General features: G+C 41.4%; 1 protein-coding gene across 4 annotated transcripts in view; it reads right to left on the bottom strand.

Moving 5' to 3' along the window:
• The window catches only part of adamts14 (ADAM metallopeptidase with thrombospondin type 1 motif, 14), a 32657-nt gene extending 20917 nt beyond the window's left edge, over positions 1–11740 (bottom strand). For 3 of the 4 annotated variants that reach the window (XM_031843234.1, XM_031843235.1, XM_031843238.1), the window contains exons 1-3: positions 11103–11740; positions 10308–10729; positions 630–786 (exon numbers count right to left, since the gene is read on the bottom strand). In XM_031843234.1, coding sequence (XP_031699094.1) covers positions 630–786; positions 10308–10729; positions 11103–11169 — 646 coding nt within the window. In that variant the 5' untranslated portion in view covers positions 11170–11740. Of the gene's footprint in view, positions 1–629; positions 787–10307; positions 10730–11102 lie in introns of those variants that run through there. The other variant, XM_031843237.1, reaches the window with a different exon arrangement.
• Positions 11741–12321: the final 581 nt, after the last annotated feature.

Raw genomic sequence — 12321 nt, 5'->3', positions numbered from 1 at the left:
GTGACTTGATTGAAAGGGCTGTGAAATGAAATGAAGAGATGCTTGGAAATGGGGTGAATCTGTAAGTATGGTAAGAGTCTTTCTCCAGATGCTCAAGCTATTGTTGTAGCAATCAAGGAAGGAATAGAAAAATAATTCACAATGGAGCTGGGTCGTTTGACTGCAAAGGAAGGGTAACCCCCACCACTCTCTCCCCTCACTGGCTCCCCCATCCTCCCTTGTCCCCAGAACTACCACTGGAGCCCAGAATTCCTCACATTACCAGCTGCTTTTGGAGCGCTGCATCTGCTGTTAGGCCTAATAAATATAGAGCGGTGATAGGAGTTATAGTATATGTATAGTTAAGTTCAGTTTTAGACACTGGTTTCCTTTAATTTCAGCAGGTCAATCAATCAGCAGGCTTTAAGCATTTCATTCTTGGCAATTTTACATTATTGTTGTGCTGAAATAAGGACAACTGTAACAATCAGAATGTGTCTGTAATTCAATATTCACTCATCTTTTAGCTCTGTTTTGGTCTCCACTGACTCCTGAGGGCAATAGCTGGTTCTTTAGCTGCTAAATGCTTCACTACATTACACACAGTGCTTTTTGTTTCCACTGATGTCAGGCTCCTTCTCCCCGCCTACCTTCATTGTGGAGGTCCTCCCTCCGCTGGCCCGTCTCCCGCTTGATGGCCGACCTGCGGTAGACCACGTGGACACGACCCTTCATTTCCACGTCCTGTTGGCCCTTCTCGAGGGGCTCGATGAAAAACTCCCCATTATCAGTCCGGATCAAACCTGCCTGGAAAAAGAGGGCTTCAAATTAGTGCACCCCTCCTCCTTCAAAGGACGGTAATTCCACTGCAGCCAGTAATTATAGTGTGCCAGATCAACTGGACGATTTTATGATGGGGAATGGTGCAGGTAGACACACATTTGAGGCCCCTCACTAACAACTCCTCCATCGAGATGTATTGAGTGTCACCATGATTTCACACTGAACAAGATGATAAGTAGCAATGTCTCTATTCAGCTACGTTTCAATCTTTCATGTTTTTCAGTGAATTCAAAGCTCTGTGACGTTCAAAGAATTCAATTCAATGTGTTGAAGTTTAACAATTAAATTTTCTAAGTATTCATTTCCTCCCAACCTTCCTGATGTGCTCTACTTCAATTAGTAATTTCAAACAAATACCCTTTCAACTACCTGCTACCCAATGACCCAAGGACCCAAGGAGCACGTCAATGGACCATTGTCTGCGCTCTCCGAGTGGCAAGTGCCAAAACCTTAGTTTTCTTACAAATTAGTCTAAGCTGGCTAGCTTGCTAATTCCACCATGCTTTCATGCTACAACTACAGAACATAAAAGGCACCACATAAACTGCTGGGCTTGGTCTACTTTACTTTAACAATAACTGTTCATAATAGCCGTTACCCTTTCAATTAGCTTATGCCAATTGCTACAATGCTGACGAATATTATGATTATGCTTTGTTGGTGATGAAAGCTGCCTCCGTATACGCAACCTAGCTCAAGAGCAGCCAGGTGCAAAATTGAATTGCAATAAACTGGTTTTAACCGATAGAGGGCGCTCAAGATGCATATTTATAACATCCTACTTAGTCTTTAAAGACTTTGCACTAGAATGTCAAGATTTGGACCTGAATCCATCGACAACCCAACTAAAACTGGTACATCAACTCTTTCCCTGCATTCTCATTTTCAGCATCCGAGCTGAAGTTACAATGCAGCGTCCTGATTGGCATTGCATTACATATGTGAGCGCAAACATTTGCACACATTGATTTCCATAAAGTAAACATCCTCTGCTTCAGGCGACTCTGTTGTATACCTAATGTGACTGAAGGTAAATATTTAGATGGACTGCATGGGGAAGCCAACATCGACCTCTGGTTCACTCTTACAGTTTCTACTGTGTGAAAGCTGTAATATTTATTACTTGGTCTCAATTTGGTGTAAAACTAATTTCTACATTTACCACACAATGTCAATCTGCATTGATTCAGTGCAGGCATTTCCTTAATATGAACACTTAAGAGTGCAAACCCAGTGTGTTTGAAGTCCTTCAATGATTCTTAGAGAAATGCTGAATACTGAATATCAGTCCGGCTCTGAGTACTGGACACATTTAATTATGTAAATTATGTAAATTGCCATACACACAGGTTTCGCCATTTATTCACTACCTTTGCCCACTCAAGTATCTTACGTTATATTTCACATACTTTTCACTTGAGCATTTAAGACTCATTTTCAGGGTTCTTACAATTGTCCATGTAACGTTGGAGTCATTAGGTAATTAAATAAAGTGATGACAAAATGTGTTGGCTACGTATTGGTAGATTACTTCATCAGCTAGTTTGATTGTAAACCCGTTGAGTGATGTTGTACTGTGAATAATTTATTGTGTCCCAAGGTTACACTGCTACCCACCAGAAAAAAAAAAATGAAATGGCCATAATCAATATTCTTCTATTAAGAGAATTATCACCTGAATCTGCAGCTCCCCTCGACTTTACGGAGCTTTATAGTGACTTTCTGTCTGGCAACTTCACTGTTTTAGTTCACTCTCACCGCTCGCATCGGGTTGTTTTTTAGCTGCATGCAGGCAGCTGTTTTCAGCTCTAAAAACCCACCTTGATCAACCTTATCAGCAGACAGACACATTTAGCAAATAGCTGGTTAACAGAGTGGCGCATTTAGCTGTTTAAGAGCTGGATATTTCCCACAGGAGTTGGTAGAAAAACAGCTTTTCCCTTCAAGCTACATAATCGCTTCATAAGTGAGAATGCTGGAAGGTAATTTACTACTCAATCTATTGTCCACTGAACATGTTTTGTCTGCTGTGTCGATGGAAATTCACACACGTCAGTAAACGTAATGTTATGTTGTAAAGTAATGTTGACCATTCACCTTGGCTCACTGTTACAGCCTGTCTGTCCATTACATTATCAGCATGAGTACAGAGCTTCTACCGCCATCCATTATCACCATTTGTCCTCTGCTGGGTCATGGGAGGACAGAGACTCGTCGGACAGGTCACCAGTCTGGTGGACAAATGGTATGACGCTGGAACAATATTTGTCCACATCCATCCAGAGAATATTGTTCCCTCATGTGTCCTGACACGCTCTCTACCATGAGCTGTGTCCAATAAAGGCAAAATGTACAAAAAAAAAAGAAAAGACAAAGCAATAGAAATTTCCAGTCATCAGGCGTAGATCCAGAGGTGGTTTTAATTGGATTTTAAGTTACAACTTGTGCTTGTTAATTAAGCAAAACCACACGACCAAATGTGACGTAAATTAAGGACAGAGGATGTTACATCCTCTACTTATATAACTGTAGTTGAAATATTTCTTCTTTGTGTTGCCATGTTGTTTCTATTAAGCATAAGCACAAACTGTGCTTTCTGAATACACTGCACCAGTGCAGTTCATTTTATTTCTCATATTCCTTACAAAGAAAAAAAAAAGAAATCTATCCAGCCTATCATCACACATGAAGAAGGCACACCAACAGGACTTTGGCAAGAATGTGTGTATTTACAGCTGCACAAAGAAATCTAAATACAATGCAGTAAAGAGAACATTTTGCTTAAAAAAAACTCCTCAAAATCCTCGCCATGCTGTCGTTCAGGACTAACAACACAAACGCCGTGAAATTAAGTGTGGACATATGACAGTAAGGGCAAAGAGGAGTGAAAGAATCTGTCCAGCCCCTGACCAGGAAATGCCAAGTAAGACATGCTCGAATACTTCCTCTGTGGTCTCTTATTTCAGCAGTGGGTGGAAAGAGAAGCCGGGTCTGTGAGGGGAGAGAGCAGCAGCATCTGGAAGGGCCTACAGAGGAGCCAAATGTAAACATGTGTACACTGCATGGTAAAGTCTAAGCTGGGGAAAGGTCTACGTTTGCTGTCAGAAGTGAGAAGGGGACACAGAGCTTTTGGATTTTCAGCTAATCTCAGTATTATTAATGGCTTCACCCTGCTGGAAATTTAATTGAGCTGAATTAATAAAGACCTGAAAATGATTCCAGTCTCTCAAATTTGACGATTAGTTGTTTTTCTCTGCACAGTGGTGTATTTTTTGCCCAAAGTAGTGTCTGCATATTATCCTGTCAGGCTATATACTGTACATCCCTAACAAACTCCACCAATCAAACAGTTGGGGCAACCCGTATCAACCCAGGGCCGAAAAAAGTCACATGACATGACATCAGTCGGTCCATCACAGTGATCCAGGTTCAGACATTGTTCCCCTCAGAATGAATTGTATACATTTTGGGGATCCACTGACTGTTTCAACACCATCATCGGGTCATTAACAATTCAATTTGTCTTTGTCAGATAAAACAGTGTTACTTCCTCCCCAGAGGAAAATTACACCCTTGAGTCATAATTAGCAAAAGTTGTCTCATTACACTAAATTGAGTCGAAGTGTTGCTAATTCGCATGCAAACAGTGAAAATAACACCTCATCATCACCCATCATGGGCCAATTTAAAATGAGCTGTGAACGTTTTAGATTTTTTTTTTTTTCAGATTTCACACTGTTTCTGTTCAAATTGAGCTGTGATGCAGAGATAATCAGGTTACTCCATATGATGCAAGTGTTCGTACAAGTGGGATTATTTTGAGATATGCTCAGTGGAGGATACGATTTTCTGAAAAACACTGAGGCAGTGAGGCTTCCAGCGGTGTCACGGCACCGCACAAAGAAAGGGCAAATATAGCTAACTCTTAAACTCACCAGTACACTAAATTCCACACATCCGTAAGAGCAACTTTGAAGGTGGACATATACTGTATGTAATTTCAAGAGAGACTTCTGCCTGCTGTGCAAACTAGCAAGTAGAGTCTGTCACCTGCAGCAGCGAAGCGAGGAACAAATTAGACAAAGCTGGTGAAATCACTTCGCTGCTGAAAATAGATATATTTCAAAGACGACAGACGAGGGCGTGGCTTTTGGTTCAGATGAGGGGACGCAACAACTAAAAAAATAATTCATTGATCAACTAACAAATCCCTATAATTGGTTATTGTATTTTCCATAGCGACTTGAGTAAGTAAGAAAATCAACGTGAAACTATAAAAGTGAGGCAGATCACTGGCCAAGATCTATTTCTTTACATCAATGTAGAAAGACACTGTCCCAACAAACTGCTAGCATTAAATCGTTGAAATCTAACAGAGATGCCTATTGAGGTACATTAATAACAAACACAATATAGAAATGGAACAAGTGCCGCAGGCCATGCATGAGCTGCATTGTGCAAGGAAATTAAAGTCCAGCGCGTCCTTCCAGGGGCTCAACCTGTAATTTGTAGCACATTGTTTAGAGACATGTAATTTCGGCTCCAGGCATGCTCTCTGTTGATCCACAAGCGAGACACAGAGAGGGAGAGAGTAAAAAGGCAATCCACTCTTAGCCGCTGAGATCAAGGTATGCTCACACATCTTCCCGAGGTCACACAATATGTTGGATCAATGGAGGATCAATGAGCCGGCGAGTAAATCATGGCTGAGTGGTGCTTGACTCAGCAGAGTCGCAGGTTTGAGATAATCGTATGAGACAGCTTGTGGGAGAAGGGATTACTACTTGATTCCTTTTTATCAGCTTTCACATTTCACTGTGCAGGGCCACGAAGTGCAAGCATAGCTGGTGATCACGACCAGGGTAATAAGGAGAAAATCCGGCTTATAATTACCAGCACCCATCTGCATGAGACTCATATCAAAGAAGAGGAAAATAACAATACTACAAGTAATTAAGGTAATTAGGCTGCTGTGAGCAGCTAATTGGATTTGAAACAAAAGATAGTCAGTTTAAAAGGATAAACACTCCTTTTAATATCATTATTGGTGTTGTTATTATTAATATTTGGAGGAGTAAAAGGATATGTAGCAGCTGTAGGAGTAGTTGAAGTAGAAGTAGTTGTCGTAGCAATAGCAGTAGAAGTAATGGTTGTAGTTTGGTTGTAGACAAAGTGCTAGTAAACTAGATAATGCTCCCATTGACATATACAGTATCTAATAACCACCAAGTGACATTTACAACATAAAGCTTTTATTCAGACTTTAGACTTAAAGCTTGAAACGGCACTTGGTGGGGATTAAATAGATGTTTATGGGAGCATTATATATAGTGCGCGCACTCTATTTCTTTCCTCTTCTCAATGTTCTTCTGTCCAGCACCTAGTATTCATCGTCTGGCTGTGTGTGCTTTTAAAATGTATTTACCAGTAAAAGCAAGACAGTATTACCCTTAGTAGTAGAAGAAGTAGTAGAAGAAGTAGTAGTAGTAATAATGTCTAGGAGTAGTGGTCATAGGAGATGTAGAGATACTAGTAACAAGTAGCAGGAGTATTAGTAGTAGTATATAGCAATGTATTATTATGCAATATTGAATTGATATGTGTGTGCAGTCAGTTTCAAAACTCCGCTAATTAATTTGCTATTTGTTGTTGATGTGATGTCGTTATTGTGACATTCCCTGGTGTCTGTGATTTGTGTGCTTACAGTTATGCGTGTCCTGTATTACAGTGTGCACTTGAATGAGCACACACACACACGCACACACTAACACACGTTTAGTCAGACATACTGTAACTTTAACTCGACTGAGAGGAAATAAGTCACATTGTTGGCTGAGATGTCGGGCTTCCACTGATGGAGCTCTTAATTTAGTGCCTTTATCATCGGTGCCAGCAGAGTACTGGAACACCGGAGAATTCTGGAATACTGGACTGGGACCAGGCCTGTGCAGAATTCCTGCAAACAAGCATGAATAGAACAATTTATGCAAGCATTTTCCAACTCCAATGGATGGAAAACTGCCCCACCAAACCCCCAAAAAACGAAGCCTGCTGACTGTTGCTAGGTGGCTCTCTCTCTCTTTTTAACTGATGGACACAGAAATAGCGCTCCCCCTGAATGCGGCTATCCGGCACTCGTGTTTCCATCACACATGTAATTCAATCAGCCCGTCATCTGCGCTAATACCCAACACATGAGCAGCAACAGTATAATCATAGCCATCACTCATCGCTCCACAACAATAGCTCATGCTCGTCTGGAGCGCACAGCTGTTGCTATCTAGCAGGAGTTCCAGTCAGAGGGGAAGATATAGCAGACATGTTGGTTAATTAAACATAATCCGCATTAGAATTAAACTGAAAGTGAAGGTGTTTCAGAGTCATTTCACATTCACTTTATTTGCAACCTTGGCGGACAGTCTGGGAATGCTGTGAGGCCAAATATATCCAGAAGATATCAGATTTATTTGCAGCTTTAATGTATGAATGTGTTATTTGTCCTGAGCTTGGAATGCCATAACTCTAGCTCCTCTGGGCACATGGCAGGAGACCAAGTTAACGTAATCTGTAACTGGTGATGTCATGCCTTACAGTTAGGGAGTCCTCTCCATGTGAGCGACTGATAGCAAAGCTTCAGTGTGTCATTCGCGTTGAAGTAATGAAACAATTGAAAAAACGCAAGGTTAGGAGTTGTGATGTTGGCTGATGTGTTCTTCAAATCTGAGCTCTATCTACCCAACTGTGATATACGTCTGCTCCAGTAAAGTATGCGTGTGTTCTCCATAAGGGAAAAACATCAAACATACTTTTGAAGGTTTGAGTGCCGGTGGTACGTAAAGAAATACAGCACAGTGCATCTAAGAGATTTGGCCCGCATGCGGCGACCTCAGCCCGTGATTCACGTATAGTCTTCCTTCTAAACTCGCTCCTTTCATCAGACATCTCCTGCATGTCGTTCCACATCAAGCAGATACTTGAGACTAAATAATTTGCCTGTGAACTGTCTGTCCGCCTCCCGAACACCCCTGCATGCACAGACAGGTCTGCCTCTGTGTTGGCTTTGATGCGAGGAAACACATGGACGATATTCCTAAGAGCCTGACTACAGCCAAATCAAAAACAAAAAAACATAAATCTAGCCAAGCAGATCGTTTTGCTGGCCGAGTATGAGATACTTCTGATGCCACCAGAGGGGTGAATGGACATGTTGTGATGCTCAAAGCTTTGAAATTGGACATTTAAAAAGACACCAACTGCATAATACACATACCTCAATGGCAGCAATATTACGTGGATACTATTTTGTACTGAAGGTAAAAAGTAATGAAAACTGACAGAAAAATTGCTCTTTGTTGTGATTAGGAACAGATCTTTCAAGAAAATGAATACCACACAACTGTGGAGGAAGACACACACACTGAGCACCATAAGCAAATCTCCATGTCAGACTAGTCTTGTCATCCGTACAAATGTATTTAGACATGTCGACATTATTAAATTTACTGTCAATTTTGAGGTTTCTTCTGGGATTTACCTTCTTTCAGATGTTGTGATGGGAAAACTCACACGACCCACTCTGCAAACATACAACAATCTCCGATGGCATGAATGTTTGCAAGTCATAAGCATGAGTATGTTTTCTTTATCTACCATCCATCCCATGACCCGCATAAAGACCCAAAGTCTCCTCCTCTTTGATCTGTGTCTCTAAAAGAGCTAGATTTTGACACTGGCATTTATGTCCATATCAATGCTAATATGTGAGAGCTAGTAACATTTAAAGATGTCTTCATTTTAATAAAGAAGAAAGAACAAATGTATTGCGTTAGCTTTCAACAACATCACACCATGCTGCTCACAACCAGATGGGGGTGGGACGACCAAAAAACAATTCTAAGTTGGCTAACACCCGTACAATCTTGTCGACTAAAAATAAGTTAATGTTAATTGACAAATCTGTCAATCTGAGTTTCTCCACAAAGAATCACACAAAAGCACCACTTTAAATCGTGTGTTTACCAGAGAGGTTCTCATAAGTTTTGTGTGAATAAGTAATTCAGCGACTTGGATGTTGACATGAGAACGCTGTTTACATGTCAGAAGCCTGTGGTCATGTGAACCGGCCTTCTGTTTCTGTCTTTCATGTCTGTAGAGAAGAAGAACAGAAGTCAACACAAGACTGTTGCTGAACTCCTCGTCGTCTCTTGAGCTCATAATTATTAAACCATCTTGGCATTCTGTCTTAGGCCTTGAAACAAATTAAAGAGCACTGTGATAAAGATTGCTCTCTTTTGTAACACACAATCCATAAAAACCTTTCATATTGTACTCATGTGAATACAGCATTGTGTCGCTTTTTGCCTCAATTTCACCTTTCAGGGCATTACTTCACATGGCATTGTCCAATGAAAGATTCTTAATGAATACATTTTTCCTAGTATTCTCAGCTGCAGTGCGGTTTCTTTGTGTTGATACAGAGGAACTACGAGAGCGAGAAAATACAGCGATGACGACATTGAACTGGTAAGACCATTGTTTCTTTGTGTCGTGCTGATGCCACATCGAAAGCTCAATTGTCCTGAAAAACGCACCATGAAGCAGAGAGATGAAATTGTGGACTTTGTGAAAATTAAAGCTGCCAACGACAGACCTTTTCTCACATGAGGTGTTCAGCAGACACACAGCGCTCCAGAAGAAGAAGTGTGCAGGGATTGTGGCGTGTCCTTTTGAACTGTTTTGACCTCGGCTTTACGGAGCCCTGAAGCATCTTACAGCCCAATGTTTTGGTTTTTACGGGCTGCAACTTTATGGTTGTAACTCTCTTGCTGCTCTCACCAACGCCGATGTCAGATGTAGCTGCAACAGTTTTCACGCAAAAAGCTCCAACCAAACAGCGACCAGCTGTTGAACAAAATAGAGCATTTAGCAGCTAAAGAGATATTTTTCTCAGGAGTTGGTGAAAACAGAGCTATGAAGAAAGGGAAGATTGCGCGCACATTTGCCAGGTGGCCAGAAACTCCAAAATGATGGCTAACATTGCTTTTTTTTTTTTTTTTTTTAACTGCCCCCAAGTGGGCAAAACATTAATTGATGCAGGTTTAAGTGACAAAATGAAAATGTTCTATGGACTGCATCAGCCGATATCTATACTCTTGCTCACCAGTTTCAATAATGGGTTTGTGTTCAGTATGCTCCTGTCTATTCTCATGCACAATGTTTGAGACGTCTCCAAGCAAAGGACCCAGGCGTGAATGTCTAATGCTTAAAGGATGCGGTAGATTTCAGATGGAATATTGCTTTTATGTATGTCTGATGCACGAGCAAGCTTAGATCAGATGTTAAGGACTTCCTGAAGAAGAATAAACACATGCAAACCCATAACACTTTGCATTCTGTCTGACACTGTGCCAAAGAAGAGAAAGCATCTTCTCTCCCTGGTACATCCCTCGTCATCACATTTATATTTCAAGTATGCTCTGACTTACCAGTCCGTCACAGTTGCTGATAGCCACAGAGGCCTCCGGCATGTCGCTCACGTCTCCAGTGAAAACACAGTCCCCGTAGATACGTTGCTTGGCCTTTTCCACGAAGTCCTCCTGCCATTCCACGAAAGCCCCCGGGGCCACCAGCCTCTTGTTGGCCCTCAGGCGGAGGTGCAGTTCTTTCCCAAACACGGTGACATTGAAAAACAAGTGCTGCGCCGAGGCAGGGGTGACCGGGGGCATCTCGGGGGCACTGCGGGCCACCCTTCTACTGCTGCCAGAGGCCGAGGCGGCATCACCATCAGCGGCTGCAGCACCTTTACTTCCGCTTCCAGCAGAGACCACGTGAGAAATGTACCTGCCACGGGAGTCTGTGCTGAATGGCACGATAAGACCATATTCACTTAACTTTCCAGAGAGTTTTTCTGATGGGACAGATAGTGTCAAGTGAGAATCACATTCACAGACCTATGGCAAGTTCTTATGGAAAAAGACTATAAAGCAAAGTAAGCTGAATGATTATTAATAGAGAGAACCTTATTTTATACTTATTATTATACAAAACATATAAAGGTAGCTCAGAATGAATGTTGGTATTATGAATAAAAATCCTGTAGACATAAAGTAAACTCCAGCAGTTCAACACTTTGACTACATCCAGAACAGTAAGGCTGTCAGACTGACTGGTCCTATCAATAAATAGGCCATCATTGTGTATTCTGATTCCTCAACAGTTGGACTTTAGGGTGCATTTTATTTTACACAGTGCAAACAAAAGAAAGTAAGTGGAGAACTCACCATGTGTTTCTGCAGCGAAAATTGGATCCAAAAGTGAGAAGCACATCAATAAATACATACAATCCATAGCGAGGGCTATAGTGTGAGAGCTGCCACTTCAGCGCTGACTTTTCCTTTCTGTTGTAAACTTTGAGCAGAGAGCTTCCTCCTGAAAAAAAAAAAAAAAGCACGAATGCAGGAGAAAAGTCCTCAGAGTTGAGCTCCAGCGAAGCAGCCCGGCATTTCTGAGCGTTTCCCTCTAGACGCCAAACTGACGGATATTCACAAGTTGTTTCCAATCTTTTGGTCTGTGCTGAACTGCATAGCCCACCAAGTCTGCACCATCCATTTAGGGAGCTAAGGGGGGATATCTGGGGTGCTGATGACGACAACTCTCCGGTATAAAAACCGGGACGGTTTGAAGAGGTAGTCCAATTTTTTTTTTTCTCTCTTCTTCGTCCCTTTCTTTCCTCAGATTACTTTTTTTTTAAAGGGCAGGAGAGCAAGTTAACGCACGCCTACGTTGAGGAAAAAAGTCGGAAGAGTTCAGATAAAGTGTGCAAAGACAGAGTGTCCCGGTGGTGAAACATCTGCCGTCCAGTCGTGCACCATTACGCACCAATGGTTCGGCTGCGGGACTCTCGACTGCTCAACTTGAAGCCACTACCAGCCAACAGTGGGAGCGCCTCTCTCCACTAGACAACCACATATTTAGCCAAGCGAACTTTTTTTTTTTCAACTAACAAAAATAAACTGGAGACGTTATATCATCATGTCCACCTCCACAGCTAATATTCAGACTTCTTCCTTCTTAAAGAGGGCAAAAATATCAAGGATTCAAGGTAATAACTCATATATGTTTACATGAGGCCACAAACACAGTCAGTGATAACATGGCAATGAATCAGGGACGACAGAGGTCAACACTTTCCAGTGCACGTGGTTGAATAAGACTTGTTTGGAGAGAAATCAACTTAATTATTATCTTGAACATATTGTAGGTCACAGAAATGCACCCATGACAACAATTAACAACAATCAAAAAACGTCAAATTAATATAAATTACAAAAACTTACTAATATTAAGAACATAAAAACATGTTACAAAATATGGAAAAGAAAAAGAAGAGACACTTCTACCACCCGGGATGACAGTAAGAGATTTAAGGATACATTCACATTTTTCTCCAATTTATGCTCATATGGCCATATAAACAGTTTTTGGTGTGTTGATATTGTG

The sequence above is a fragment of the Anarrhichthys ocellatus genome, unplaced genomic scaffold (assembly GCF_004355925.1).
Source record: "Anarrhichthys ocellatus isolate YVR2014 unplaced genomic scaffold, GSC_Weel_1.0 scaffold4, whole genome shotgun sequence".
NCBI lineage: Eukaryota > Metazoa > Chordata > Actinopteri > Perciformes > Anarhichadidae > Anarrhichthys > Anarrhichthys ocellatus.
This window is presented reverse-complemented; position numbering and strand designations above follow the sequence as displayed.